The 25,643-nt window shown below is 46.4% G+C and overlaps 2 protein-coding genes across 7 annotated transcripts in view; one reads left to right on the forward strand and one right to left on the reverse strand.

Annotated features, from left to right (window-relative positions):
* CD3E (CD3 epsilon subunit of T-cell receptor complex) overlaps positions 1–25,643 on the reverse strand; it is a 200,916-nt gene that overhangs the window by 44,625 nt on the left and 130,648 nt on the right. For 3 of the 6 annotated variants that reach the window (XM_075328764.1, XM_075328765.1, XM_075328763.1), the window contains one exon: positions 4,690–4,784. The exons of 2 other annotated variants lie outside the window; for them this stretch is intronic. In XM_075328764.1, coding sequence (XP_075184879.1) covers positions 4,690–4,783 — 94 coding nt within the window. In that variant the 5' untranslated portion in view covers position 4,784. Of the gene's footprint in view, positions 1–4,689; positions 4,785–25,643 lie in introns of those variants that run through there. One more of the 6 variants, XM_075328767.1, reaches the window with a different exon arrangement.
* MPZL2 (myelin protein zero like 2) overlaps positions 1–25,643 on the forward strand; it is a 53,887-nt gene that overhangs the window by 25,763 nt on the left and 2,481 nt on the right. Inside the window, exons 3-5 of the mRNA XM_075328761.1 lie at positions 17,321–17,531; positions 19,641–19,782; positions 24,507–24,578. Coding sequence (XP_075184876.1) covers positions 17,321–17,531; positions 19,641–19,782; positions 24,507–24,555 — 402 coding nt within the window. The 3' untranslated portion in view covers positions 24,556–24,578. The remainder of the gene's footprint in view (positions 1–17,320; positions 17,532–19,640; positions 19,783–24,506; positions 24,579–25,643) is intronic.

The raw sequence follows: 25,643 nt of genomic DNA on the forward strand, positions 1-25,643 counted from the left end.
AGATAATTGCTGAAACATTGCTATTTAGTGCTAAGGTTGCACAAACATTGTGGCACTGAAAAGTCGATGCTTCTTAAGGCCCCGTCACACTAAGCAACATCGCTAGCAACATCGCTGCTAACGAACAACTTTTGTGACGTTGCTAGCGATGTTGCTGTGTGTGACATCCAGCAACAACCCGGCCCCTGCTGTGAGGTCGTTGGTTGTTGCTGAATGTCCTGGGCCATTTTTTAGTTGTTGCTGTCCCGCTGTGAAGCACAGATCGCTGTGTGTGACAGCGAGACAGCAACAACTAAATGTGCAGGCAGCAGGAGCCGGCTTCTGAGGAGGCTGGTAACCAATGTAAACATCGGGTAACCAAGAAGCCCTGTCCTTGGTTACCCGATATTTACCTTTGTTACCAGCCTCCTCCGCTCTCACTGTCAGTGCCGGCTCCTGCTCTGTGCACATGTAGCTGCAGCACACATCGGGTTAATTAACCCGATGTGTGCTGTAACTAGGAGAGCAAGGAGCCAGCGCTAAGCATTGTGCGCTGCTCCCTGCTCTGTGCACATGTAGCTGCAGCACACATCGGGTAATTAACCCGATGTGTGCTGTAGCTAGGAGAGCAGGGAGCCAGCGCTCAGTGTGCGCTGCTCCCTGCTCTCTGCACGTGTAGCTCCGTGCGGTGGTAACCAAGGTAAATATCGGGTTGGTTACCCGATATTTACCTTAGTTACCAAGCGCAGCATCTTCCACGTGGCGCTGGGGGCTGGTCACTGGTTGCTGGTGACCTCACCAGCAACTTGTGTAGCGACGCTCCAGCGATCCCTGCCAGGTCAGGTTGCTGGTGGGATCGCTGGAGCGTCGCAATGTGACATCTCACCAGCAACCTCCTAGCAACTTACCAGCGATCCCTATCGTTGTTGGGATCGCTGGTAAGTTGTTTAGTGTGACTGGACCTTTACTGTTCCGGATGCAAACCATGGAATTAATCATTGTTACTGCAATGTATGTAATGTTTGCACATTCCCTGTTTACACGAGTAGATGAACAATATATTTGGTGAGAAAGAGATTTGCTTATTTATCGACTGATTGCTGCCCTAGTCCTTCCTTGCGCATGCTGATCTGGCTGATTAGACCTTGTAATGTCCTTTAAAGTGTTAAAGTATGCAGCAAAAAAAAATAAAAAGATAAGGAAAATATTCACTTAATGTTGATTTTGTAGGGGTGAAAAGTGCAAATTGGATGTTGCAAAGACTGATACAGTTAGGTCCAGAAATATTTGGACAGTGACACAAGTTTTGTTATTTTAGCTGTTTACAAAAACATGTTCAGAAATACAATTATATATATAATATGGGCTGAAAGTGCACACTCCCAGCTGCAATATGAGAGTTTTCACATCCAAATCGGAGAAAGGGTTTAGGAATCATAGCTCTGTAATGCATAGCCTCCTCTTTTTCAAGGGACCAAAAGTAATTGGACAAGGGACTCTAAGGGCTGCAATTAACTCTGAAGGCGTCTGCCTCGTTAACCTGTAATCAATGAAGTAGTTAAAAGGTCTGGGGTTGATTACAGGTGTGTGGTTTTGCATTTGGAAGCTGTTGCTGTGACCAGACAACATGCGGTCTAAGGAACTCTCAATTGAGGTGAAGCAGAACATCCTGAGGCTGAAAAAAAAGAAAAAATCCATCAGAGAGATAGCAGACATGCTTGGAGTAGCAAAATCAACAGTCGGGTACATTCTGAGAAAAAAGGAATTGACTGGTGAGCTTGGGAACTCAAAACGGCCTGGGCGTCCACGGATGACAACAGTGGTGGATGATCGCCGCATACCTTCTTTGGTGAAGAAGAACCCGTTCACAACATCAACTGAAGTCCAGAACACTCTCAGTGAAGTAGGTGTATCTGTCTCTAAGTCAACAGTAAAGAGAAGACTCCATGAAAGTAAATACAAAGGGTTCACATCTAGATGCAAACCATTCATCAATTCCAAAAATAGACAGGCCAGAGTTAAATTTGCTGAAAAACACCTCATGAAGCCAGCTCAGTTCTGGAAAAGTATTCTATGGACAGATGAGACAAAGATCAACCTGTACCAGAATGATGGGAAGAAAAAAGTTTGGAGAAGAAAGGGAACGGCACATGATCCAAGGCACACCACATCCTCTGTAAAACATGGTGGAGGCAACGTGATGGCATGGGCATGCATGGCTTTCAATGGCACTGGGTCACTTGTGTTTATTGATGACATAACAGCAGACAAGAGTAGCCGGATGAATTCTGAAGTGTACCGGGATATACTTTCAGCCCAGATTCAGCCAAATGCCGCAAAGTTGATCGGACGGCGCTTCATAGTACAGATGGACAATGACCCCAAGCATACAGCCAAAGCTACCCAGGAGTTCATGAGTGCAAAAAAGTGGAACATTCTGCAATGGCCAAGTCAATCACCAGATCTTAACCCAATTGAGCATGCATTTCACTTGCTCAAATCCAGACTTAAGACGGAAAGACCCACAAACAAGCTAGACCTGAAGGCTGCGGCTGTAAAGGCATGGCAAAGCATTAAGAAGGAGGAAACCCAGCGTTTGGTGATGTCCATGGGTTCCAGACTTAAGGCAGTGATTGCCTCCAAAGGATTCGCAACAAAATATTGAAAATAAAAATATTTTGTTTGGGTTTGGTTTATTTGTCCAATTACTTTTGACCTCCTAAAATGTGGAGTGTTTGTAAAGAAATGCGTACAATTCCTACAATTTCTATCAGATATTTTTGTTCAAACCTTCAAATTAAACGTTACAATCTGCACTTGAATTCTGTTGTAGAGGTTTCATTTCAAATCCAATGTGGTGGCATGCAGAGCCCAACTCGCGAAAATTGTGTCACTGGCCAAAGATTTCTGGACCTAACTGTATGTAAATAGGTTAACTGATTATCGATACAGGATCTTTGACTTGCAGGGATTAAGGTGCATATCTCAAATCTTGCAGTGTAAACAGGCTACCGCTCACCCGGTGAACAAGTAAGATGCTCATTTGCCGGATGAAAATGTTTCTCAAGCTTGCTTAGGCTACTTTCACACCTCCGGTTTGAGCAGTGCAGCTCAATCCGGCTGTGAAACCTATGCAACGGATGCGGCGAAAACACTGCATCCTTTGCATACGTTTTTACATGCGGCCCGTCCGTTTTTTTCCGGTTGCGGCACGCTATTGAGCATGCGCAGTGGAAGAAACCGCATGCGGCGGCTGGATGCGGTTTTTGCCACATTGCGCCGCATCCGGCGTCCATAGGCATGCATTGAAAAATGTGCTGCAGCGGCTGGATGCGGCGCGATGCGGTTTTTTTGCCGGAGCAAAAAACATGTCAGGGAACGTTCCATCCGGCCGCCGCATCGGCTAAATCTGTCGCATCCGGCAAAACCCGGATGGAACGCAAGCCCATGCGGCTCAATGCGGCGCCAATGCTGGAAAAAACTAAACCGGAGGCAAAAAAAAAACAAAAACTGTTTTGTTTTTTCAGCAGAGCGCACTGCTACAGCCGGATGTGTGAAAGTAGAACAACGAGCAATTCTGGGTGCATATTGTTAATCCCTGCCCAACTGACTCTGTATACACTAGCAAAGATTAGAAATATGTTTTATAAATATCCCTTAAACATCCTTTATGATATGCTAATGAGTCTGAGGACTAGTCACAAGGGCGTTACTTCTCTTGGCTAGTCGGTCCCCTTAGCATGTAAACACACCCACAGGAGTGTGCTAACATGCTAATGAATGCAGCAGAGGATGGTCGCTCTGCCCTCTCTGCTGTCACCGCGCCTGATGTTGGATTTCAGCTCCGTGCGCATTATCAGAAGTCCCGAACTCTTGATTATGCATAGTATGAATCCAGGTGTACGTGTCCCGGCTTCACACTGGTGTAGTGCGCATTACTGGAAGTCTAGGGACGTTCTGATCATGTGCACTGAGCCTAAAACCAGTGGTTTCAGCAGAGGTGAGAGCAACCATGCCTCTGACGCTGCACATTTATTAGGGGCATGCTTACATGCTAAGGGGCCCGACTAGCCAAGGGAACTAATGCTCTTGTGACTAGACTCATTAGCATATAATAAAGGAGCTTTAGAAATACTTTTTCTATAGATTATTATTATTTATTATTATTATTTATTATTATAGCGCCATTTATTCCATGGCACTTTACATTCTTCTTCACTCTCCATCTATGCTACTAGATACAGAGACAAATAGGCAGGGATTAGCAATATGCACCCAGAACTGCTGGTGATTCTGGGTCCATATTGCACCCGACAGGTTTCCATTAAAAATCATCGCCTTTGGCAGCACAACAGGATTTGTGCTGCCGAGAACAATGGCAGCCTTTGTGCAGTGCACAATCAGTGTGTACAGTTTAGCACCATCTGCTGGTGTAAACAGGCTTTTAAATGAGTGTCAATCAATAAATATTGAGAGGTCATTTAGTGTAAACAGATATTTACATTTTGTACAGATTCCTCAGGATGACTTGTGTGATATATACAGACTGCAGGTCGTTCTCACACTGATTGTAACGTTACTGGTCTGTGTTTCTTAGAACAATACGGAGTCTGCAAGGTGCCAAATTGATACGGATAGCCTGTGTACACCCATGTAGCATTGCAAGGCTTGGGAATAGACAATGGGAGCTTTGTACTAAAGGAGACTTACTGTCTGTCCAGAAACAAATGTGTTCGATCAGGTTACCATGCGCAGGTACAGCAGCTCCAGCACCTGGTACGCTGGGGTTTACATAATGAACCATCCTGCAATGGATCAGAAAGTTGATAATACAACTGTATTTAGGGTACTAATATATGGATTTTAAATAATCGCTGCCACTTCAACAGACTTTGCATAAACCAATAAAACATACATATACAGTACAGACCAAAAGTTTGGACACACCTCATTCAAAGAGTTTTCTTTATTTTCATGACTCTGAAAATTGTAGATTCACTTTGAAGGCATCAAAACTATGAATTATCACATGTGGAATGAAATACTTAACAAAAAAGTGTGAAACAACTGAAAATATGTCTTATATTCTAGGTTCTTCACAGTAGCCACCTTTTGCTTTGATTACTGCTTTGCACACTCTTGGCATTCTCTTGATGAGATTCAAGAGGTAGTCACCGGAAATGGTTTTCCAACAGTCTTGAAGGAGTTCCCAGAGATGCTTAGCACTTGTTGGCCCTTTTGCCTTCACTCTGAGGTCCAGCTCACCCCAAACCATCTCGATTGGGTTCAGGTCTGGTGGCTGTGTAGGCCAGGTCATCTAGCGTAGCACCCCATCACTCTCCTTCTTAGTCAAATAGCCCTTAAACAGCCTGGAGGGGTGTTTGGGGTCATTGTCCTGTTGAAAATAAATGATGGTCCAACTAAACGCAAACCAGATGGAATAGCACGCCGCTGCAAGATGCTGTGGTAGCCATGCTGGTTCAGTATGCCTTAATTTTTTTAATAAATCCCCAACAGTGTCACCAGCAAAGCCGCCCCATCACACCTCCTCCTCCATGCTTCACGGTGGGAACCAGCCATGTAGAGTCCATCCGTTCACCTTTTCTACAAAGACACGGTGGTTGGATCCAAAGATCTCAAATTTGGACTCCTCAGACCAAAGCACAGATTTCCACTGGTCTAATGTCCAGTCCTTGTGTTCTTTAGCCCAAACAAGTCTCTTCTGCTTGTTGCCTGTCCTTAGCAGGGGTTTCCTAGCAGCTATTTTACCATGAAGGCTGCTGCACAAAGTCTCCTCTTAACAGTTGTTCTAGAGATGAGAAGGTGTGTCCAAACTTTTGGTGTGTGTGTAATATATATATATATAATATAAAATATGTACACACACATACATACATATACACAGTGTATATATAACATTGCAACATATAATTTTGCTTCTTTCTCCACTTGTGAGCCACCTCTCTTCCCACTCGCCTCATGAGCTCATCGTTGACTCAGAGATACAGTATCTATAAGATCCAATTTACTGAAAGGTTCAGATTATAACCTGCCAGTGAAATTCTGTGTAGATGTGATGCTAGTTACTACTTACAGCAGGGTTCCCCAACTCCAGTCCTCGAGGGCCACCAACAGTGCATGTTTTCAGGATTTCCTTAGCATTGCATGGGTGTTGGAATCATCAACTGTGCAAGTGATTAAAATCATCACATGTGCAATACTAAGGAAATCCTGAAAACATGCACTGTTGGCGGCCATTGAGGACTGGAATTGGGGACTCATGACTTACAGGGAGAGTTGTCAGGAAAACTGGGGTCTGGTAACAGGAGGACACATATGGACGCAGGGAGTACACAAAGGTGTAGTCGGGTCACAATCCGAGGGTCAGAATTCTGGGAAGGCACGTAATAGATTCAGGGAGAAAAAACTGAGATGTGGTCAAGTAACAGTCCAAGGTCAAAAGCCAGGAGGTCACAACGGGAACAGGGAGTGGGCAGAGAGGAATCAAACAACAGTCCGAGATCAGGAAACAAAGATCAGAGCACAGGCATGAACACAGGCCAACAGCACTACTAAAGAACCAGAAAGTACGACTGGCGAGGTTCTGGGAGACCATGCTCAGTAAAGAAGCAGAGCAATTACCAGGAAGATGGAACAGCTGAGTAATCAACACCTCCCAGAACCAGCATCGAAGCCAGCGCTGTCAGTCAACCTGCCAGCCAGAAGCACAGGGAAACACAGCAGAGCATCTCCTAATGTGCAAAATGCTCTACACAGAGGAATCGTGACACTGCCAGCTCAGTAGTCCAGAAAAGCGCAGCAGAACATCTCCTAGTGAGAAAGATGCTCTGCACAGAGGAATCGTGACAGTAGGGTGGAGGAAAAAAGAGAGGAAAAAAGGAGAGAGCGCGTGAGAGATATGCAGCACCTGTTTTATAGAAAGTGTTTTATGCCACCTCAGAGCTGGATTCACATCTTCACTGCTCAGTACTGTATAATGTCCTCCATTCTGCTGCTTCTGAACATGTGCCAGAGAGAGTCCGCAAAGCAGGAATCCCTCATATCTCTCTGTATACAATGTATGGGAAACACCATAACAGCTAGCCTCCACCCACTAGCTCAGAGACAACTAGAAAGAAGAGCATTCTGATGGGAAAGCCGGTGAAAAATGCAGGAAACAAGACCTATAAAGAACCAAAATAGTGTACACACACAGCAGCTTATTCTAAAAAGTCACCACTTGAAATGACTGGAACAGTTTACCGGAAGTTCTTTTCCATTCTATAAGTAGCAAACAACGTATAGGTCTCCAGAGTATATCCAGTGCTGGCCAAAAGTATTGGCACCCCTGCAATTCTGTCAGATAATACTCAGTTTCTTCTTGAGAAGGATTGCAATCACAAATTCTTTGGTATTATTATCTTCATTTAATTTGTCTTCAATGAAAAAAAAATTAAAAAAATTGTCAAAGCCATATTTGATATAATTCCACACCAAACCTAAAAAAGGAGATGGAGAAAAGTATTGGCACTGCATGAAAAATCCTGTGCTGCTTCTGTAATTTGTGTAATAACAGCCCCTGTAACTTACCTGTGGCACCTAACAGGTGTTGGCAATAATAAATCACACTTGCAGCCAGTTGACATGGATTAAAGTTGACTCAACCTCTGTCCTGTGTCCTTGTGTGCACCACATTGAGCATGGAGAAAAGAAAGAAGACCAAAGAACTGTCTGAGGACTTGAGAATCCAGATTGTGAGGAAGCATGAGCAATCTCAAGGCTACAAGTCCATCTCCAAACACCTGAAAGTTCCTGTATCTACAGTGCGCAGTGTCATCAAGAAGTGTAAAGCCCATGGCACTGTGGCTAACCTCCCTAGATGTGGAAGGAAAAGAAAAATTGACGAGAGATTTCAACGCAAGATTGTGCGGATGGTGGATAAAGAACCTCGACTAACATCCAAACAAGTTCAAGCTGCCCTGCAGTCCGAGGGTACAACAGTGTCACCCCGTACTATCCGTCGGCGTCTGAATGAAAAGGGACTGTATGGTAGGGTACCCAGGAAGACCCCACTTATTAGGCGGGCTTTGCACACTACAACATCGCAGCTGCGATGTCGGTGGGGTCAAATCGAAAGTGACGCACATCCGGCGTCGCAGTCTACATCGTAGTGATAAATCCTTTTTGATACTATTAGGCTATGTGCGCACTGGAAAATGGAATTTTCTCAAGAAAATTCTGCAGCCATTGAAAGATTACCGCACCCGCGGTAAAAAAACGCGGCAAACCGCACCCGAAAACCGCATGCGGTTTGCCACGGTTTTACTGCGGTATTGTTCGCGGTATTGCCGCGTGCGGGTTGGTACATGTGCTTTATTGCATTCAATGCAATAAAGCACATTAAAAAAAAAAAAAAAAAATTCCTTCTGAGATAGTAGATAGATAAATAAAGACAGAAGAATAGATAGATAGAGGGATAGATAGATAGATAGAGGGATAGATAGATAGATAGAGGGATAGATAGAGGGATAGATAGAGGGATAGATAGATAGAGGGATAGATAGATAGATAGATAGATAGAGGGATAGATAGATAGATAGAGGGATAGATAGATAGATAGATAGATAGAGGGATAGATAGATAGATGGATAGATAGATAGATAGATAGATAGATAGATAGATAGATAGATGGATAGAGGGATAGATAGATAGATAGAGGGATAGATAGATAGATAGATAGATAGAGGGATAGATAGATAGAGAGATAGATAGAGGGATAGATAGATAGATGGATAGAGGGATAGATAGATAGATAGATAGATAGAGGGATAGATAGATAGATAGATAGATGGATAGAGGGATAGATAGATAGATAGAGGGATAGATAGATAGATAGATAGAGGACAGATCGCTGCATTTCTCACGGTCGGTAGTGAGTTCACATTACCGGCCGTGGGAAATGCCCTGTGGTTACCTCTGCTGTCTCGCTGCGAGGCTGCATTCAGCGCTGTGTCTGTGTCAGTCACGGCTGGATGTAAGCAGCGCAGGACGTGGATTACACCGGAGCGGTGGATTACGTCGGAGCTTTGTTTCGGGAGGGGTTAATATAAGGGTGAACGAGTCTTATTTGTGTTTTATTTAAAATAAAGGATTTTTTGGGGTGTGTTTTTTTTTTCACTTTACTTACAGGTTGATCATGTCAGCTGTCACATAGACGCTGCCATGATCAAGCCTGGAGTTAATGGCGGTGATCCGCCGCCATTAACTCCTTGTATTACCCTGACTGCCACTGCATCACGGCAGCAGGAAGAGCTGGGGACACTTCGGTACTGCCGCATAATGCATGCGACAGTCCAGGGGCAGCTGCGGCTGATATTCTCGGCTGCGGGAGGGGGAGTGAGGCGGGGGACATTAACCCTGCCCCTCGCCCTCCCCAGCCTGAGAATACCGGGCCGCCGCTGTGTGCTTACCTCGGCTGGACGGTAAATATACAGCGGAGCCCACGTGTTTTGTTTTCTATATTTCCGTTTGCTTTCTATGTGTCTGTGATGTGTGTGTGTCTGTGATGTGTGTGTTTACTCTCTGCACGGCTTCCTCTTCCTGTCATAATGACATCACTTCCCTGCAAAACCGCAGGCAGCGATGTACATTACCGCAGGTAAACCGCGAAATACCGCAGGGAATAACGCAGGAAAACACAATGAACCGCACAGAATTTGCTGCCTGCGTTATTCCCTGCGGGATTTCACGATTACATTGCAGTCAATGGAGTGAAATCCCGCAGCGACGTGCGGAAAAGAAGTGACATGCAATTGTTTTTGCTGCGGGAATCCCGCAACAAAATATGCAGCTGTCAAAATCCGCCTAGTGCGCACAGGATTTTTTTTTCCATAGGTTTTGCTGGTGATTCACTGCAGAGATGTTATGAACATTTTCTGCAGCGAAACAAGCAGCAAAACCGCAAAAAATCCGCGTCAAAATCCGGTAAGTGCGCACAGGGCCTTAACGATCGCAAAATCGTCGAAATCGTATCATCGGTGTAGCGTCGGTCATTTCCATAATTTCGGAAGGACCGATGTTACGATGTTGTTCCTTGTTCCTGCGGTAGCACACATCGCTGTGTATGAAGCCGCAGGAGCAAGGAACATCACCTTACCTGCGTCCTGCGGCTCACACCGGCTATGCGGAAGGACGGAGGTGGGCGGGATGTTTACGTCCCGCTCATCTCCGCCCCTCCGCTTCTATTGGCAGCCTGCCGTGTGACGTCGCTATGACGCCGCACGACCCGCCCCGTTAATAAGGAGGTGGTTCGCCGGCCAGAGCGACGTCGCAGGGCAGATGAGTGCATGTGAAGCTGCCGTAGCGATAATGTTCGCTACGGCAGCTATCACCATGATATCGCAGCTGCGACGGTGGTGGGGACCATCGCGCTCGGCATCGCAAGCATCGGCTTGCGATGTCGCAGTCTGCAAGGTGCCCCTTACTCCAAGACAAAAAAAAGCCAGGCTGGAGTTTGCCAAAACGTACCTAAGAAAGCCTTTTGGAATAATGTTCTCTGGTCAGATGAGACAAAAGTAGAGCTTTTTGGGAAAAGCCATCAACATAGCGTTTACAGGAAAAAAAAAAAGAAAACAGGCATTCAAAGAAAAGAACACTGTCCCTACAGTCAAACATGGTGGAGGTTCCCAGATGTTTTGGGGTTGCTTTGCTGCCTTTGGCACTGGACTGCTTGACCGTGTGTATGGCATTATGAAGTACCAACAAATTTTGCAGCATAATGTAGGGCCCAGTGTGAGAAAGCTGGGTCTCCCTCAGAGGTCATGGGTCTTCCAGCAGGACAATGACCCAAAACACACTTCAAAAAGCACTAGAAAATGGTTTCAGAGAAAGCACTGGAGACTACTAAAGTGGCCAGCAATGAGTCCAGACCTGAATCCCATAGAAGACCTGTGGAGAGATCTCACAATGGCGATGTTTGGAGAAGGCCCCTTCAAATCTCAGGGACCTGGAGCAGTTACCAAAGAATGGTCTAAAATTCCAGCAGAGCATTGTAAGAAACTCATTGATTGTTACCGGAAGCGGTTGTTCGCAGTTATTTTGGCTAAAGGTTGTGCAACCATGTATTAGGCTAAGGGTGCCAATACTTTTGCCTGGCCCATTTTTGGAGTTCTTTGTGAAATGATCAATGATTTGATTTTTGTTTCATTCTCTTTTGTGTTTTTTCATTGCAAGCAAAATAAATGAAGATAATAATACCAAAGAATCTGTGATGCAATCATTTTCAAGAAGAAACTGAGTATTATCTGACAGAATTGCAGGGGTGCCAATACTTTTGGCCAGCACTGTACACAACACACACCCTCTAGGATGTTCACATACCCTAAAGGGAGACATAGGCTGGGGTTGTTGACCTGTGACAACATTTTCTCTACATGCAAATGTTTACTTACACTGTGGTGTGGAATTTTTTATTGAATAAATAATTGTTTATATTGGGAATATTTGGTGATATTTGTATAACTCTAATATTCCCGGGACGTTGTTGATCCAAAAAATTCTTTTATGCAAATGTTGCGCCCAGGGATATGGGGTACTCGGTCCCGGGCAGTGTGTATCTTGGGAATGTCACGGTGGTGGCCGTTGCCCAGTTCCGTGCCCTGGGCCTTTTTTGTAATGGGGCTGTATTTACAGGGGATTAGATTAATGTTAATACGTGACACCACTTGCGGTGTTGCGGCTATGTAGATGACGCCACCGCTGCAGAATGTCACTACCGGGGCTGGTGTTAGTTGCAGCCTGGATTGTAGGCCCTCCGCAAGCAGGGCCAGGCCCCAGAGGATGGGTGATGTTACGGGCGACGGAAGAAGGTAGTCCACATAGAGGTATAGTGCAACTGGTTTATACTCACTGCTTGTAGGTGGTAACTGGTTACCCGAGGCCGACTGGTGGAAAAACATACAATGGTGAAAGTTGTCTCCAACTTCTTTTGTATTTTTACTGTTCTTCTAGTGTTTAAGGCTAAGTTCACATTTCCGTTGTTTTGCATCAGTCACATGCGTTGCTTGACGCATGTGACTGTTGCGTTGTACAACGGATGACAACGGTGACAAAGAAAATAATTTCTTTGTCGGACTCAGTTGTGTGCGGGGAGCGGAGCTGAGGACGTCAGTGCCGCGGTCTGCATGGCTGGGGACAGTGACAGTGTGTGTGTGTGTGTGTGTGTGTGTGTCTACATGCGGAGTGCGGGAGGGGGCGGGGCCGTGGAGCTGAGGACGTCAGTGCCACGGGGACTGCAGGGCTGGGGACAAGTGAGTGTGTACACATGCGGAGTGCGGGAGGGTGCGGAGCCGAGTGGTGAAGTGTCTGCCTCCTTGCACATTGTATCCAGGGTAAATATCGGGTATAAGCAAAGCACTTTTTGCTTGGTTACCTGATATTTATCTTGGATACCAGCTCAGCGCGGGCTCCCTGTGTCGCGGGCGGGGAGGAGGGTGTCAGCACACCGCGCTCACCCCTTCTGCTCGGGTCCGGCAGCTGCTCAGTGGTGGCTCGAGCGGTGGGCCGGATCCCGGGGTTTCTCGAGCGACACTCCTCGCCCGTGAGTGAAAGGGGGGTTTTGGGATGTTGGGATAATGTCCGTGACGCCACCCACGGTTGTGGTGATGTGTAGCACCACCGCTGCTCAATGCGGGGATCCCGGGGATGGTGATGGGGAGCAGCCAGGTGTTGTGTTGCCCCTCCGTGGGTAGGGGTTGGTGATCCCGGGGCCCGGTGATGGCTTGGGAGGTGCAGGGCTTGGTGGGCGCAGGGACGCGGGGGCAGCGCTGTGCCTTGCGGCACTGTGGTACTCACTCAGCCTGAGACTTGGACACAGTTTGTACGGTAAACCAAACGGCTGGTAGGACGGTCCCACAGACGGCTGCTTTGCTTCCCCGGTAGGTGACGGTGATGTCCCTCTTCCTTGCACCTGTATGTACGGTTGGTTGCGATGGGTCCCCACCGGTAACCCACTCCCCGGCTTCAAGCTGGGCCGGAGGAGCACTACACTTTGCCCGCAGGCGCTGGCCCTCAGAGACTGGTGCCCTGGCGGTGGCTCTGTTGTACAGGTTGGACTGTTGCCTTCAATCGGGACTTGGTTGTTGGGGGAATCTACGTCCCCTTCACTGACGGATTCGGCAAATTTGGCGACTCCTAGCCTTGCCGGGGTCCGAGAGGCCCCTGCCCTGGTGCTGACTGTCCTTCGGAACACTGCTCCAGACCACCGGGCACACAGCCAACGGGGTCCTTCCAGGAACTTCCAAACGGTCCCCCTCCGGACAGTCACCGCCGTCGCTGACCTTGCTGTTCTGGCCCTACACAAAGCTGGGCTCTCAGGCGTTGCACACTCTCTGCTCTGTCACCACTTCTTGCTTTCCTCCTTTTCCACTTTCCCTTCTCTTACTGTCACTTGCTGTTAACAGCAGAGTAGCCCAGGCTGGGCTAAAGTAGACACAGGCTCACCCTGGGCTCATCTGCCCTTCACTCGTTCATGTCCCTCACTGGACTGCCTGGTACTTCCTGCCTCCAGAGCTGTGAGCTCCTTGGTGGGCGGAGCCAATCGCCTGGCCCACCCCCTGGTGTGCATCATCAGACTCCTGGAGGAAGGCAACAAGGATTTTTGGTTCAGCTTAGGTGTGCCTACCTGGGATGTGGGGTGTGGTGGTGTTGTGACCTGTGTCCCCTGGCTTGCCCAGGGCGACACACCTGCACCCGTAACCACTGTAAATATCGGGTAACTAACCAAAGCGCATTGCTTGGTTACCCGATGTTTATCCTGGCTACGGGGGCGGGGAGCCAGAGAGCGCATGTGCAGCGAAATCCTACGGATCGCGCTGCTCAAAAAACGTTACATGCTGCGTTGCTCCCGCCCGGCGGTCAGTTAAAAAACGACTGACCGCGACGCAGCGTATGCAACGCAGCATCATCAGTCACAATACGTCACTAATAGAAGCCTATGGGGAAAAACAGGATTCCTGCAAAATATTTTGCAGGATACCGTAATTCCTCAAGGCGACGGATTGTGACTGATACAAAACAACGGAAGTGTGAACTTAGCCTAATAAAGAAGGACAGGCTTTGTAGACATTCCTACAGCACTGGTACAACTTGTCCTACGAGTACAGAGATATTTGGGAGGCAGACATCATCGCTGTGTGCTGATCGCATGGGGAGATTGGAAATACTAAGATAAATATAGTGAAACCAACCTTATAGTTTATATACTTTGACCACTGGCGCGCCTAACAATATACACCTACAGTTAAGGCTGAAAGTGTTGGTGTGACGCCCTGGCAAAACCAGGTAGTCACACATTAGGCCCCCGCAGAACACCTTCCCTCACCTAGGTTACACACAGCCGACCTGAAACCCTAGCCACCCCCCTCAGGGCAAGACAGGCACACCAGTGGGCATGACTAGGCGGTTCGGAAACGCCCACCTAGGGGTCTAGACAGCCCGGTGCGGGACAACAGTCAGTCTGAAACAGAGGAAGTTGTAGTTCAAGTTGAGAGGAATGTGGGCTGGAGCTAGGTGTATCTCCAGCAGAGGAGAAGTTCAAAGTTGAACGGTGCCAGGGTCGGAGCCCTGGTACGTTGGCTAGGTGGCAGACGGTGGTCTCCATCAGCAGGAGACGGGAAGATAGCTCGGCAGATCCGAGGAGGACCGGAGCAGGGTTGGAGCCCGCCGATACCGACACCGGAGACCCGACCGGTAACCGTGCACAGAGGGGGTACTCGAACCCTGAAGCCAGGACCGGAACCAACAGCCTAGCTAATCAACCGATTGAGGCCAGGATTACAGATCCTGTACCAACCAAAGTCCCAAAAGCAGACAACCACCCACAGATGGGGATAGGGCAACCGCCACGGCCCATAGATCCCACAGGTCAGCATCAGCGGGCACAGCTCCTCAGGCACACAGAAAGCCGGGAGCAGACTCCCGTGTTCCATACCAGGAAGTCCAAACACACAACCATAACCACTGCAGAGGAAGAGACGGCGACCACCAGCCCGGGTGGGGGACCAGAGTACAACCGGCCGCGGCGGCCGGCCACCAGCACCTTGGTTTACCAAAAGACTTGTGTGATTCATTTGCTTGTGAGTAACCAAACATCCCCTGGTACGTCCGGGCGCGCAGGCCCCTGCCATCGCCATACCCTGCAGAAAGACTCTGGGTCCGGGGCAACCATCCCTACCCACGGTGGGGTTAACATCCGGCTGCCATTACATCTCCCCTGGGTATCCCACAGCAGCAGCGGTGGTGTCCCACTTCACCACACACTGTGGGTGGCGTCATGAACCAAATACGGTCAAGGCCATAAAACTATGTCCCCCTTTTCATTCGGCGTGTCCGCGTGACCCCAGGGTCCGGAGGATCCCTCGAGCCACACAGTGGGTCTGGATCTGAGCAGCGCCGGCTGCTGGCACGGGGGCGGCACATTGGCACCCTTGAAATTGTTCCAGAAAATAATCATAATATTTATTTACTTATATAGCGCCAATAATGCCACAGAGCAAAGTAAAAACGCAATGTGAAAGTAGCCTAAAAGACTAGTCTTTTAACCACAACCTTAATGTTTATCTGTCACCAGATTTCTTAATACAATTTGATATAAATCTCCCAGACCTGACCAGACTGGTGTATTTACTTTGGAAATCCTAGTCAGAATGGATGTATAATCATGATACTGAAATTAGTATTTTATTAGTCCAACTAAAGCGGAAATTATAAATGGTCATTTTAGTATTAGGCAGTGAAACTTTTTGAAAAAGGATCATCATAGTAAGTACATCAGCCTCTTTAGGTCAAAGAACTGTATTTGCTAGTGAATTCTGATGACAGAGCAACTTAAAGTGAGACTGCCACCTGGTTAAAAGTGGACAGTTTTGATTTCCTAATATTTCCTGCTTGAGATTTGGGACCTTTTTATGTACTGCTAATTCATATATTCTTTTCCAAGGGGGTGTTGCTCACAGGGTAATGTAGAGCAGCCTGAAGACACGCCCCAGAGGATCCTGTTAGCCACGCCCCCAGAGTGCCATAAGAAGCGTCCACTTGGTAAAGGAAATAAAAATTTGCACTAAAAAAAAAAAAAAAACCACCTTGGAATCTTATGGTGGATAAAAAAAAAAAATCTATATATAATTTTATATATATATATATATATATATATATAATTATATAATATTGGGATGTTGTCTTGTCTGTACTTAGTAAAATGAGTATATTGCTCTAATTTTAATCTAAATATATATATTATTATTATAAACCGGGAATACTGAGGGGAGGAGCGGGCACCAAAAACTGGCCATTTTTGATCTGGTGACAGGTCCTCGCTGGAAGGGGTTGTCCCAATAATATAGCAAGTTATTACCGAGCCCTAAAATAAGGTTTTGTATGATGGGCTTAAGTTTGGCCATAGACTTCTGATGGCTGTCATCCGAATGCTATCCATCCCCATATCCCCCCTCCACTCCAGTCATGCCATGGATATGTTTTACCTGGGGAAAAAGGGGAACATGCTGCTACCAGATTCAGCTATTAGTTGCTGATCTTTTTTAAAAAGAAATGGATTGTGGATGAAGGAAACTGCAATGGGGATACAAGGATAGGGTCAGCCAAGGAGCCCCTGCACTAAGTCTGGGGTCCCTGTGCTGTCCCTTATCTCGATGGTTGACTTAAAGGTAGTCATTGTCGAGCCTCCAACGTGGCCCTGTGTCCTGTGCTGGCCCTGAAGACTATGTCCCCACCACCCAGGGAACTGACCAGGACGAAGACCCCAAAAACTCCAACAAACACAGAACAACAGACGTGGGTAAACAAAAACTCAGACACCTAAAACCTGCACCAGGGGAAAACCAAACAGGTGTACGGGTAAGGGTACAAAGAAAATGAGGTAGAATAAACAACTTACAACAATCACCAAAAACAAAATCACAGCAGAAGCAGTAAGAACACGTCCTCTCTGCTCCTGGGCTAGCTCCTAACTGAATAGAATAACCAGCAACCTCTCCAGGAAGCAGTGGGATTAAATACAGCCCAGAAGTGCTCAACTGAAGACAGCTGAGCAAGTCTGCTGCTGCACAAAGGAAGGGATTAACCCTTAAATGCCCAAAGGAAAAAAACAATTTTAAATGTGCATGGTCTCAGATGGTAAAAGAGAACGCTAATCCTGAGCCTGTCCTTATACACGTGACAAAACCCAACTCTGCCTTTGGGGGCTAGTGTATGGTGCACCACATAGGAGCCGCAGGATCAAACACAATGGATTCACCTTTCTTCACTCCTTTTCTTGCTCCTTTAGGTTTTCTACTACTACAGGGAGCCTTATCCTCCTAAAAAGGGTCGTTTCCTAAATCGCGCAGTGTGGGACGGGAACGCCAAACGCGGTGACGGATCCATAATTATCATGAACATTCAGCAAACTGATAACGGGACCTACCTGTGCCAAGTTAAGAACCCGCCAGATGCTCATGGGGAGATGGGAGAGATTACGGTGAGCGTTGTTGACCAAGGCAAGTAGTCCTCAACTTATCTACTGGTGATATAGCCCCTTAATACCACAAATGTTTTGGATATTAAACCAATATAGATGAAATGAGAATATTTCAGATTATGTTCTGACCATGGTAATAGCCAAGTGGGCTGAGCTATGCTGTTTTTGTACCTCCCATAGAGGGCTATGGGAATGAAGTCCCTACCTCCTATATCAACTTTTTAGTGGGCTGGTTGGAGGGCGCTGCCGGGTGTCAGGACCCCCACTGATGGGATCTGGATGACCTGTCCATTATCTCAGACTTGGGAAACCCCTTTTTTTGGGCCAAGATTTTTTTTTTTTATTCTTAGTCACATTTGTTCGATAAAGTTATATAAGGGCTTGTGTTTATTGATGGATATTTTTTTTTCCAATGACAGATTTTGAGTTAAACTTAATGTCTTGATTAACTTTCCTTTTCGAAGTGGGATGGAAAAAAAATCCTAAAAATTTCTCTTTGTTTCTTTCTTTCTTCTTCTTCTGGTGAAAAGTGCCCCTATAGTCTTTCTTTTCCAGAGTCCCCCCCCCACGCAGGGCCTGTTTTCCAGAGTGCCCCCACGCAGGGCCTGTTTTCCAGAGTGCCCCCACACAGAGCCTGTTTTCCAGAGTGCCCCCACGCAGAGCCTGTTTTCCAGAGTGCCCCCACGCAGAGCCTGTTTTCAGAGTGCCCCCCCCCCGCTGCAGAGGCTGTTTCCAGAGTGCCCCCCCCCGCTGCAGAGGCTGTTTTCAGAGTGCCCCCCCCCCCCCGCTGCAGAGGCGGTTTTCAGAGTGCCCCCCCCCCCCGCTGCAGAGGCTGTTTTCAGAGTGCCCCCCCCCCCCCGCTGCAGAGGCTGTTTTCAGAGTGCCCCCCCCCCCCCGCTGCAGAGGCTGTTTTCAGAGTGCCCCCCGCTGCAGAGGCTGTTTTCAGAGTGCCCCCCCCCCCGCTGCAGAGGCTGTTTTCAGAGCGCCCCCCGCTGCAGAGGCTGTTTTCAGAGCGCCCCCCGCTGCAGAGGCTGTTTTCAGAGCCCCCCCCGCTGCAGAGGCTGTTTTCAGAGTGCCCCCCGCTGCAGAGGCTGTTTTCAGAGCGCCCCCCGCTGCAGAGGCTGTTTTCAGAGCGCCCCCCGCTGCAGAGGCTGTTTTCAGAGCGCCCCCCGCTGCAGAGGCTGTTTTCAGAGCGCCCCCCGCTGCAGAGGCTGTTTTCAGAGCGCCCCCCGCTGCAGAGGCTGTTTTCAGAGCGCCCCCCGCTGCAGAGGCTGTTTTCAGAGCGCCCCCCCGCTGCAGAGGCTGTTTTCAGAGCGCCCCCCCCGCTGCAGAGGCTGTTTTCAGAGCGCCCCCCCCGCTGCAGAGGCTGTTTTCAGAGCGCCCCCCCCGCTGCAGAGGCTGTTTTCAGAGCGCCCCCCCGCTGCAGAGGCTGTTTTCAGAGCGCCCCCCGCTGCAGAGGCTGTTTTCAGAGCGCCCCCCGCTGCAGAGGCTGTTTTCAGAGCGCCCCCGCTGCAGAGGCTGTTTTCAGAGCGCCCCCGCTGCAGAGGCTGTTTTCAGAGCGCCCCCACGCAGAGCCTGTTTTCCAGAGCGCCCCCACGCAGAGCCTGTTTTTCCAGAGCGCCCCCACGCAGAGCCTGTTTTCCAGAGCGCCCCCACGCAGAGCAATTCTAAAGCATCACTTCTTAAAACTTTGTCAATCCTCTATTGCTTCTCTTAGAAATGCGTAAATGAATTGGCAATTGGTGTTCATCATTCTCTTTGTGGATGAGAAGTGTTCGCCGCAGTCTGGGGTAGTGTTAGGGTGTCCAGTTACACTCACTATCAATTTATTCATACATTTGCAGGACGAATAACAGAGGAATGGAACAACGTAAAGTTCTAAGATGCTTCAGAATCTTTTTAATGTTTCTTCTACAAGTGACACATTAAGCGTGGGACAGGCCACCTTACATACTGTATACCGGGAACCTGTCCTGCGGCTGTAGCTTTCACAAAGGATATCGGCCCAGTCCCCGCAGACTATTCCTTTCCCCGTGTAACAATACTCGCTTTGTGTGTCTTTCTTTGCACTTTTGTACACTTGATTCAGTCCCTCAGTAACCTGCCATTGCCCTCCGTGTCTTTACAGTGAAGTTCTCAGAGATCATGTTGCTGGCACTGGTCATTGGGGTTGGCAGCGCGGTGATAATACTCATAGTAATAGCCGTGGTATTTTTTCGCTATTATCGTAAGCAGAAGACTCACAGCACCGCTGTAGCCGTGATGGAATGGTAAGTGTCGCTGATGGATTGCAAAGAGAATGTAGCATTGAGATGGTTGGGCGTTTGAAAACAATAGATAATTGGTGGTAGTAACCATTGTCAATGGTGAGAGTCTTCTCACAGTTCTACAAGTCATTCATTGAGCATTGGAGAAAAGTTCAGCATCACTCTGTAGGCGTCAAGACATATGGAAATAATAGGATATATTACACTGAAACTGCATTAATGCTGTATAGAAGATTGTTAGAAAAATGAAGATTCTTTATGCAAAAATTGTCCATTTCTTGTATGCCCATTAACTACGGCAAGGCGATCTTTCTTTCATTTGGACCCTTTAAATTAGTGACAGATTCTATCTGCCTATATATTTTTGTAGACTTTTAGTACAGAAGAGGGATGACACTAGGATAGAGTTCAAATCAAAAAGTAGTCACCTTGGCATGGTTGATGGGCTCACAAGTATTGGCCATTTCTTGTATGCCCATCAACTGCAGCAAGGTGACCTTTCTTTGATAGGATCTGGCACTAATTAAAAAGTCCTATCAAAGAAAGGTCACCTTGCTGCAGTTGATGGGCATACAAGAAATGGCCAATACTTGTGAGCCCATCAACCATGCCAAGGTGACTACTTTTTGATTTGAACTCTATCCTAGTGTCATCCCTCTTCTGTACTAAAAGTCTACAAAAATATATAGGCAAATAGTATCTGTCACTAATTTAAATGGTCCAAATGAAAGAAATATCACCTTGCCGTGGTTATGGGCATTCAAAAATTGGCCAATTCTTGTGTGCCCATCAACGGCGGCAAGGTGAACTTTCTTTGATGGAACCCTATCCTAGCATTATTCATATTCTGGACTAAAAGTCTACAAATATATAGGCAGATAGGACTCTTTAATTAATGTCAGATCCTATCTGCCTATATATTTGTAGACTTAGTATAGAAAAGAGATGATACTAGGATAGGGTCCAATCAAGGAAAGGTCACCTTGCTGCGGAAATTGGGCACACGAGAATTGACCATTTCCTGTATGTCCAACAAGCGTGGCAAGGTGACCTTTCTTTAATGGGACTCTTTAATTAGTGCCATATAGTATCTGCCCATATATATGTAGAATATTAGTCCAGAAGATGGATGATGCTAGGATAGGATCCTATCAAGGAAAGGTCACCTTGCCGCGGTAGATGGGCACACAAGAATTAGCCAATTTTTGCACAAAGAATCTTAATTTTGCAAAGTATAATTTATATAGCATTAATGCAGTTTCAATGTAATATGCTGTCTGTTTGCATATGTCTTGGTGCTTACGGAGTGTTGCTGAATCCCTTAGTTTGTGTTGTTTTATCGGTTAGCACCTGTTCACACTTGATATATTTGGAGATAACCAAAAAACTATTGGAGAAAACTTGGCTGAACATGCGGTATTCAGCAGAATGAGGACTATCTAGCGTGTATGGGAGCCTCCTGACTCACCACCAACGGATGATATTTAAGGAGAAGGTTTGTACTTGTTCCAGGTGATACTATAAGTTCACTTTTAAGCTCAGCCATGTCTGAAGAGCTCGCAAATCCATTATTTAACCAACAGCAATCTGTCACACAGAGTTTTGCACAAAGTTCGCCAACTGTTATGGCGTCATCGGTGTCTGTTCAGATTGGAGATTCTGACACTCCGCCCGATGGTTTCTCTAGTGTCTGGGGTCAACACAGGCAGACTCGGGCGTCGACCTGCTGTGTGCTGATTCATAGGCAGGCTAGCAAGAGTTAGGCTATGTGCCCACTCTGTTTATTTTCGCGTTTTTTCATGCATTTTTCTTGAAGATTGTAATCAATACTGCAAGGAAAAACGCATCCCAGCAATGTCTATGAGCATCCTGAAGTGCTGTGCCCACGTTGCAGATTTTGGCACAGAAAAAAAACTGCACCAAACAATTGTTTCTGCGTTATTCCCAGCGTTTTTCCTATCTCAATGCATAAAAAAAGCATTAAAAAAAAAAAAAAGCATTGTAGGACCATACCTTAAATCTCTCCTAGTGTGCTTCCTCATTTGATCACATGTTGTGCGGAGGCCTATCACATCTGCTCGCCTCCTATTTATGCTGGTGGAATCCTTTTACCCATGCCAGCTATAGTTTATTCTGTGTTGGTCTGTGAGGTGTGGTCTCCCAGACTCTCTGGTGAAAGTGGTGCTCATTGCTTGGGGCTGTTGTGGAGTTTACCCCCTGTTGTTTTGTAGCTCCCTTCCTGCCCTTGTTTTCCTCTTATCGCCTTATACTGTTTGTGTGCATGCTGTGTGACAAAGTTTTTTTTTTTTTTCTCTTGTGTCTCTTTTGTGGATTACATCACACTACTGTTCCGGTCTTCCCCGGGGATAGGGGAAATCCGATCAGGAGCAGGGCCAGGAAGGAGACTCAGGCATCTCCACCATCAGGAGTAACCCTGAGGTTAGGGATAGCTTAGGGCCCATAGCTTGAGGGACAGAATAGGTGCGCTGGTTCAGCGTGACACTAAGGTAGAGGCATCAATGGTATTGATAATTTATTCATACATTTACAGGCAGAACAACTGAGGAACAGAAATACTAGGTCTAAATTTCTGATTATAAAGGAACCCCTATGGATCTGAACTGTGGCAGTCAGACCCCAATTGTTCATCATGGCGCATGTCAGTGTATTGAGTTTTTCCATTGTGTTGTATCGCTGTATGAGCAATGAAAGGTGAAGGGGACCCCAATGAACAAGTGTGAACAAGACCTTAGAATATGGCATAGAAATATTATTTCATGCAGAAAGCACCCATTTAATAAAACAGACAAGGCAGGAAGCGGCAGATCCATTATATAATATATATATTACGGTACAGACCAAAAGTTTGGACACCCCTTCTCATTCAAAGAGTTTTCTTTATTTTCATTTCTCTGAAAATTGTATATTCACATTGAAGGCATCAAAACTATGAATTAAAACATGTGGAGTGAAATACTTAACAAAAAAGCGTGAAACAACTGAAAATATGTCTTATATTCTAGGTTCTTCACAGTAGCCACCTTTTGCTTTGATTACTGCTTTGCACACTCTTGGCATTCTCTTGATGAGCTTCAAGAGGTAGTCACCGGAAATGGTCTTCACTTCACAGGTGTGCCCTGTCAGGTTTAATAAGTGGGATTTCTTGCCATATAAATGGGGTTGGGACCATCAGTTGTGTTGTGCAGAAGTCTGGTGGATACACAGCTGATAGTCCTACTGAATAGACTGTTAGAATTTGTATTATGGCAAGAACAAAAGCAGCTAAGAAAAGAAAAGCGAGTGGCCATCATTACTTTAAGAAATGAAGGTCAGTCAGTCCGAAAAATTGGGAAAACTTTGAAAGTGTCCCCGAGTGCAGTGGCAAAAACCATCAAACGCTACAAATGGACTGGCTCACATGAGGACCGCCCCAGGAAAGGAAGACCAAGAGTCACCTCTGCTGTGGAGGATAAGTTTATCCGAGTCACCAGCCTCAGAAATCGCAGGTTAACAGCAGCTCAGATTAGAGACCAGGTCAATACCATACAGCGTTTTAGCAGCAGACACATCTCTAGAACAACTGTTAAGAGGAGACTTTGTGCAGCAGGCCTTCATGGTAAAATATCTGCTAGGAAACCACTGCTAAAGACAGGCAACCAGCAGAAGAGATTTGTTTGGGCTAAAGAACACAAGGAATGGACATTAGACCAGTAGAAATCTGTGCTTTGGTCTGAGGAGTCCAAATTTGAGATCTTTGGATCCAATCAGTGTCTTTGTGCGACACGTAAAAGGTGAACGGACGGACTCTACATGGCTGGTTCCCACCGTGAAGCATGGAGGAGGAGGTGTGATGGTGTGGGGGTGCTTTGCTGGTGACACTGTTGGGGATTTATTCAAAATTGAAGGCATACAGAACCAGCATGGCTACCACAGCATCTTGAAGCGGCGTGCTATTCCATCCGGTTTACGTTTAGTTGGACCATTGTTTATTTTTCAACAGGACAATGACCCCAAACACCTCCAGGCTGTGTAAGGGCTATTTGACTAAGAAGGAGAGTGATGGGGTGCTACATCAGATGACCTGGCCTCCACAGTCACCAGACCTGAACCCAATAGAGATGGTTTGGGGTGAGCTGGACCGCAGAGTGAAGGCAAAAGGGCCAACAAGTGCTAAGCATTTCTGGGAACTCCTTCAAGACTGTTGGAAAACCATTTCCGGTGACTACCCCTTGAAGCTCATCAAGAGAATGCCAAGAGTGTGCAAAGCAGTAATCAAAGCAAAAGGTGGCTACTGTGAAGAACCTAGAATATAAGACATATTGTCGGTTGTTTCACACTTTTTTGTTAAGTATTTCATTCCACATGTGGGAATTCATAGTTTTGATGCCTTCAATGTGAATCTACAATTTTCAGAGTCATAAAAATACATACATACATATATATATATATATATATATTATATATATATATATATATATATATATATATATATATATATATATATATATATATATATATATATATATATATATATATATATATATATATATATACACACACACACACACACACACACACACACACACACATACATACATACATACATACATACATACATACATATATATATATATATATATATATATATATATAAATAAAATCACAAGTCAATATTCAGCAAGATTTTAAAATATGCTACTAATATGTCAATTACTTTTCCTCTTTAGCAGCGAGAAGTTAAATGAGAAATTGCATGACCCATCTGTAAATGTGTGATTCCTGGAGCAGACATCCATAAGGTCAGTGGAGGTAAACCACAGAAATAACTAAAATAAAAGGGTACATAACTGAATTATAACATTAGGAAATTGGTGAAAAAAATTCTGACCCAAATCCAAGTATACATAAAAGTAAAACCAAGTACAGAATTAACTTTTGCTAAATACAATGTGGGTTTTTCTGCCAACCAGCCTTGTAGGATCAGAGGGAGAGGGTGGCGACTGTGTTACTTTACAAAACAATGGGGTTTACATGAGATAAAAGGACTGGAGCAACCATTAAATCAATATGTGTGTTTTATCAGCAGGAAATTATCACTGCTGGACTAGTTACCCATGTAAGGGGTGCTTCACACACAGCGAGATCGCTACTGAGATCGCTGCTGAGTCACGGTTTTTGTGACCTCATTAGCGATCTCGCTGTGTGTGACACTGGTCTGGCCCCTGCTGTGAGATCGCTGCTCGTTACACACAGTGCTGGTTCGTTTTTTTATTATTGCTCTCCCGCTGATAAGCACACATCACTGTGTGTGACAGCGAGAGAGCAACAATCCTGAATGAGCAGGAGCCGGCGTCTGACAGCCTGCGGTAAGCTGTAACCAAGGTAAACATCGGGTAACCAAGGTGGTTACCCGATATTTACCTTCGTTACCAGCCTCCACAGCTCTCACGCTGCCAGTGTTGGCTCCCTGCTCCCTGCACACACTAAGTTAAGCGGTGTGCGCTGGTAACTAATGTAAACATCGGGTAACCATACCCGATGTTTACCTTAGTTACCAGTGTCCGCAGCTTCCAGACGCCGGCTCCGTGCAAGCGCAGGGTCGCTTGCACGTCGCTGCTGGCTGGGGGCTGGTCACTGGTCGCTGGTGAGATCTGCCTGTTTGACAGCTCACCAGCGACCATGTAGCGATGCAGCAGCGATCCTGACCAGGTCAGATCGCTGGTCGGATCGCTGCTGCATCGCTAAAGTGTGAAGGTACCCTAAGACCCGTTCCAACCACAAATGCTAATTAGCAGTTTACGGTCAATATACAATGTACACAGAGAGCTGTTGTGTGGGCGGGGTTAACTTTTTGAACACTGCTA

The sequence above is a fragment of the Anomaloglossus baeobatrachus genome, chromosome 11, assembly GCF_048569485.1.
Source record: "Anomaloglossus baeobatrachus isolate aAnoBae1 chromosome 11, aAnoBae1.hap1, whole genome shotgun sequence".
Taxonomy (NCBI): domain Eukaryota; kingdom Metazoa; phylum Chordata; class Amphibia; order Anura; family Aromobatidae; genus Anomaloglossus; species Anomaloglossus baeobatrachus.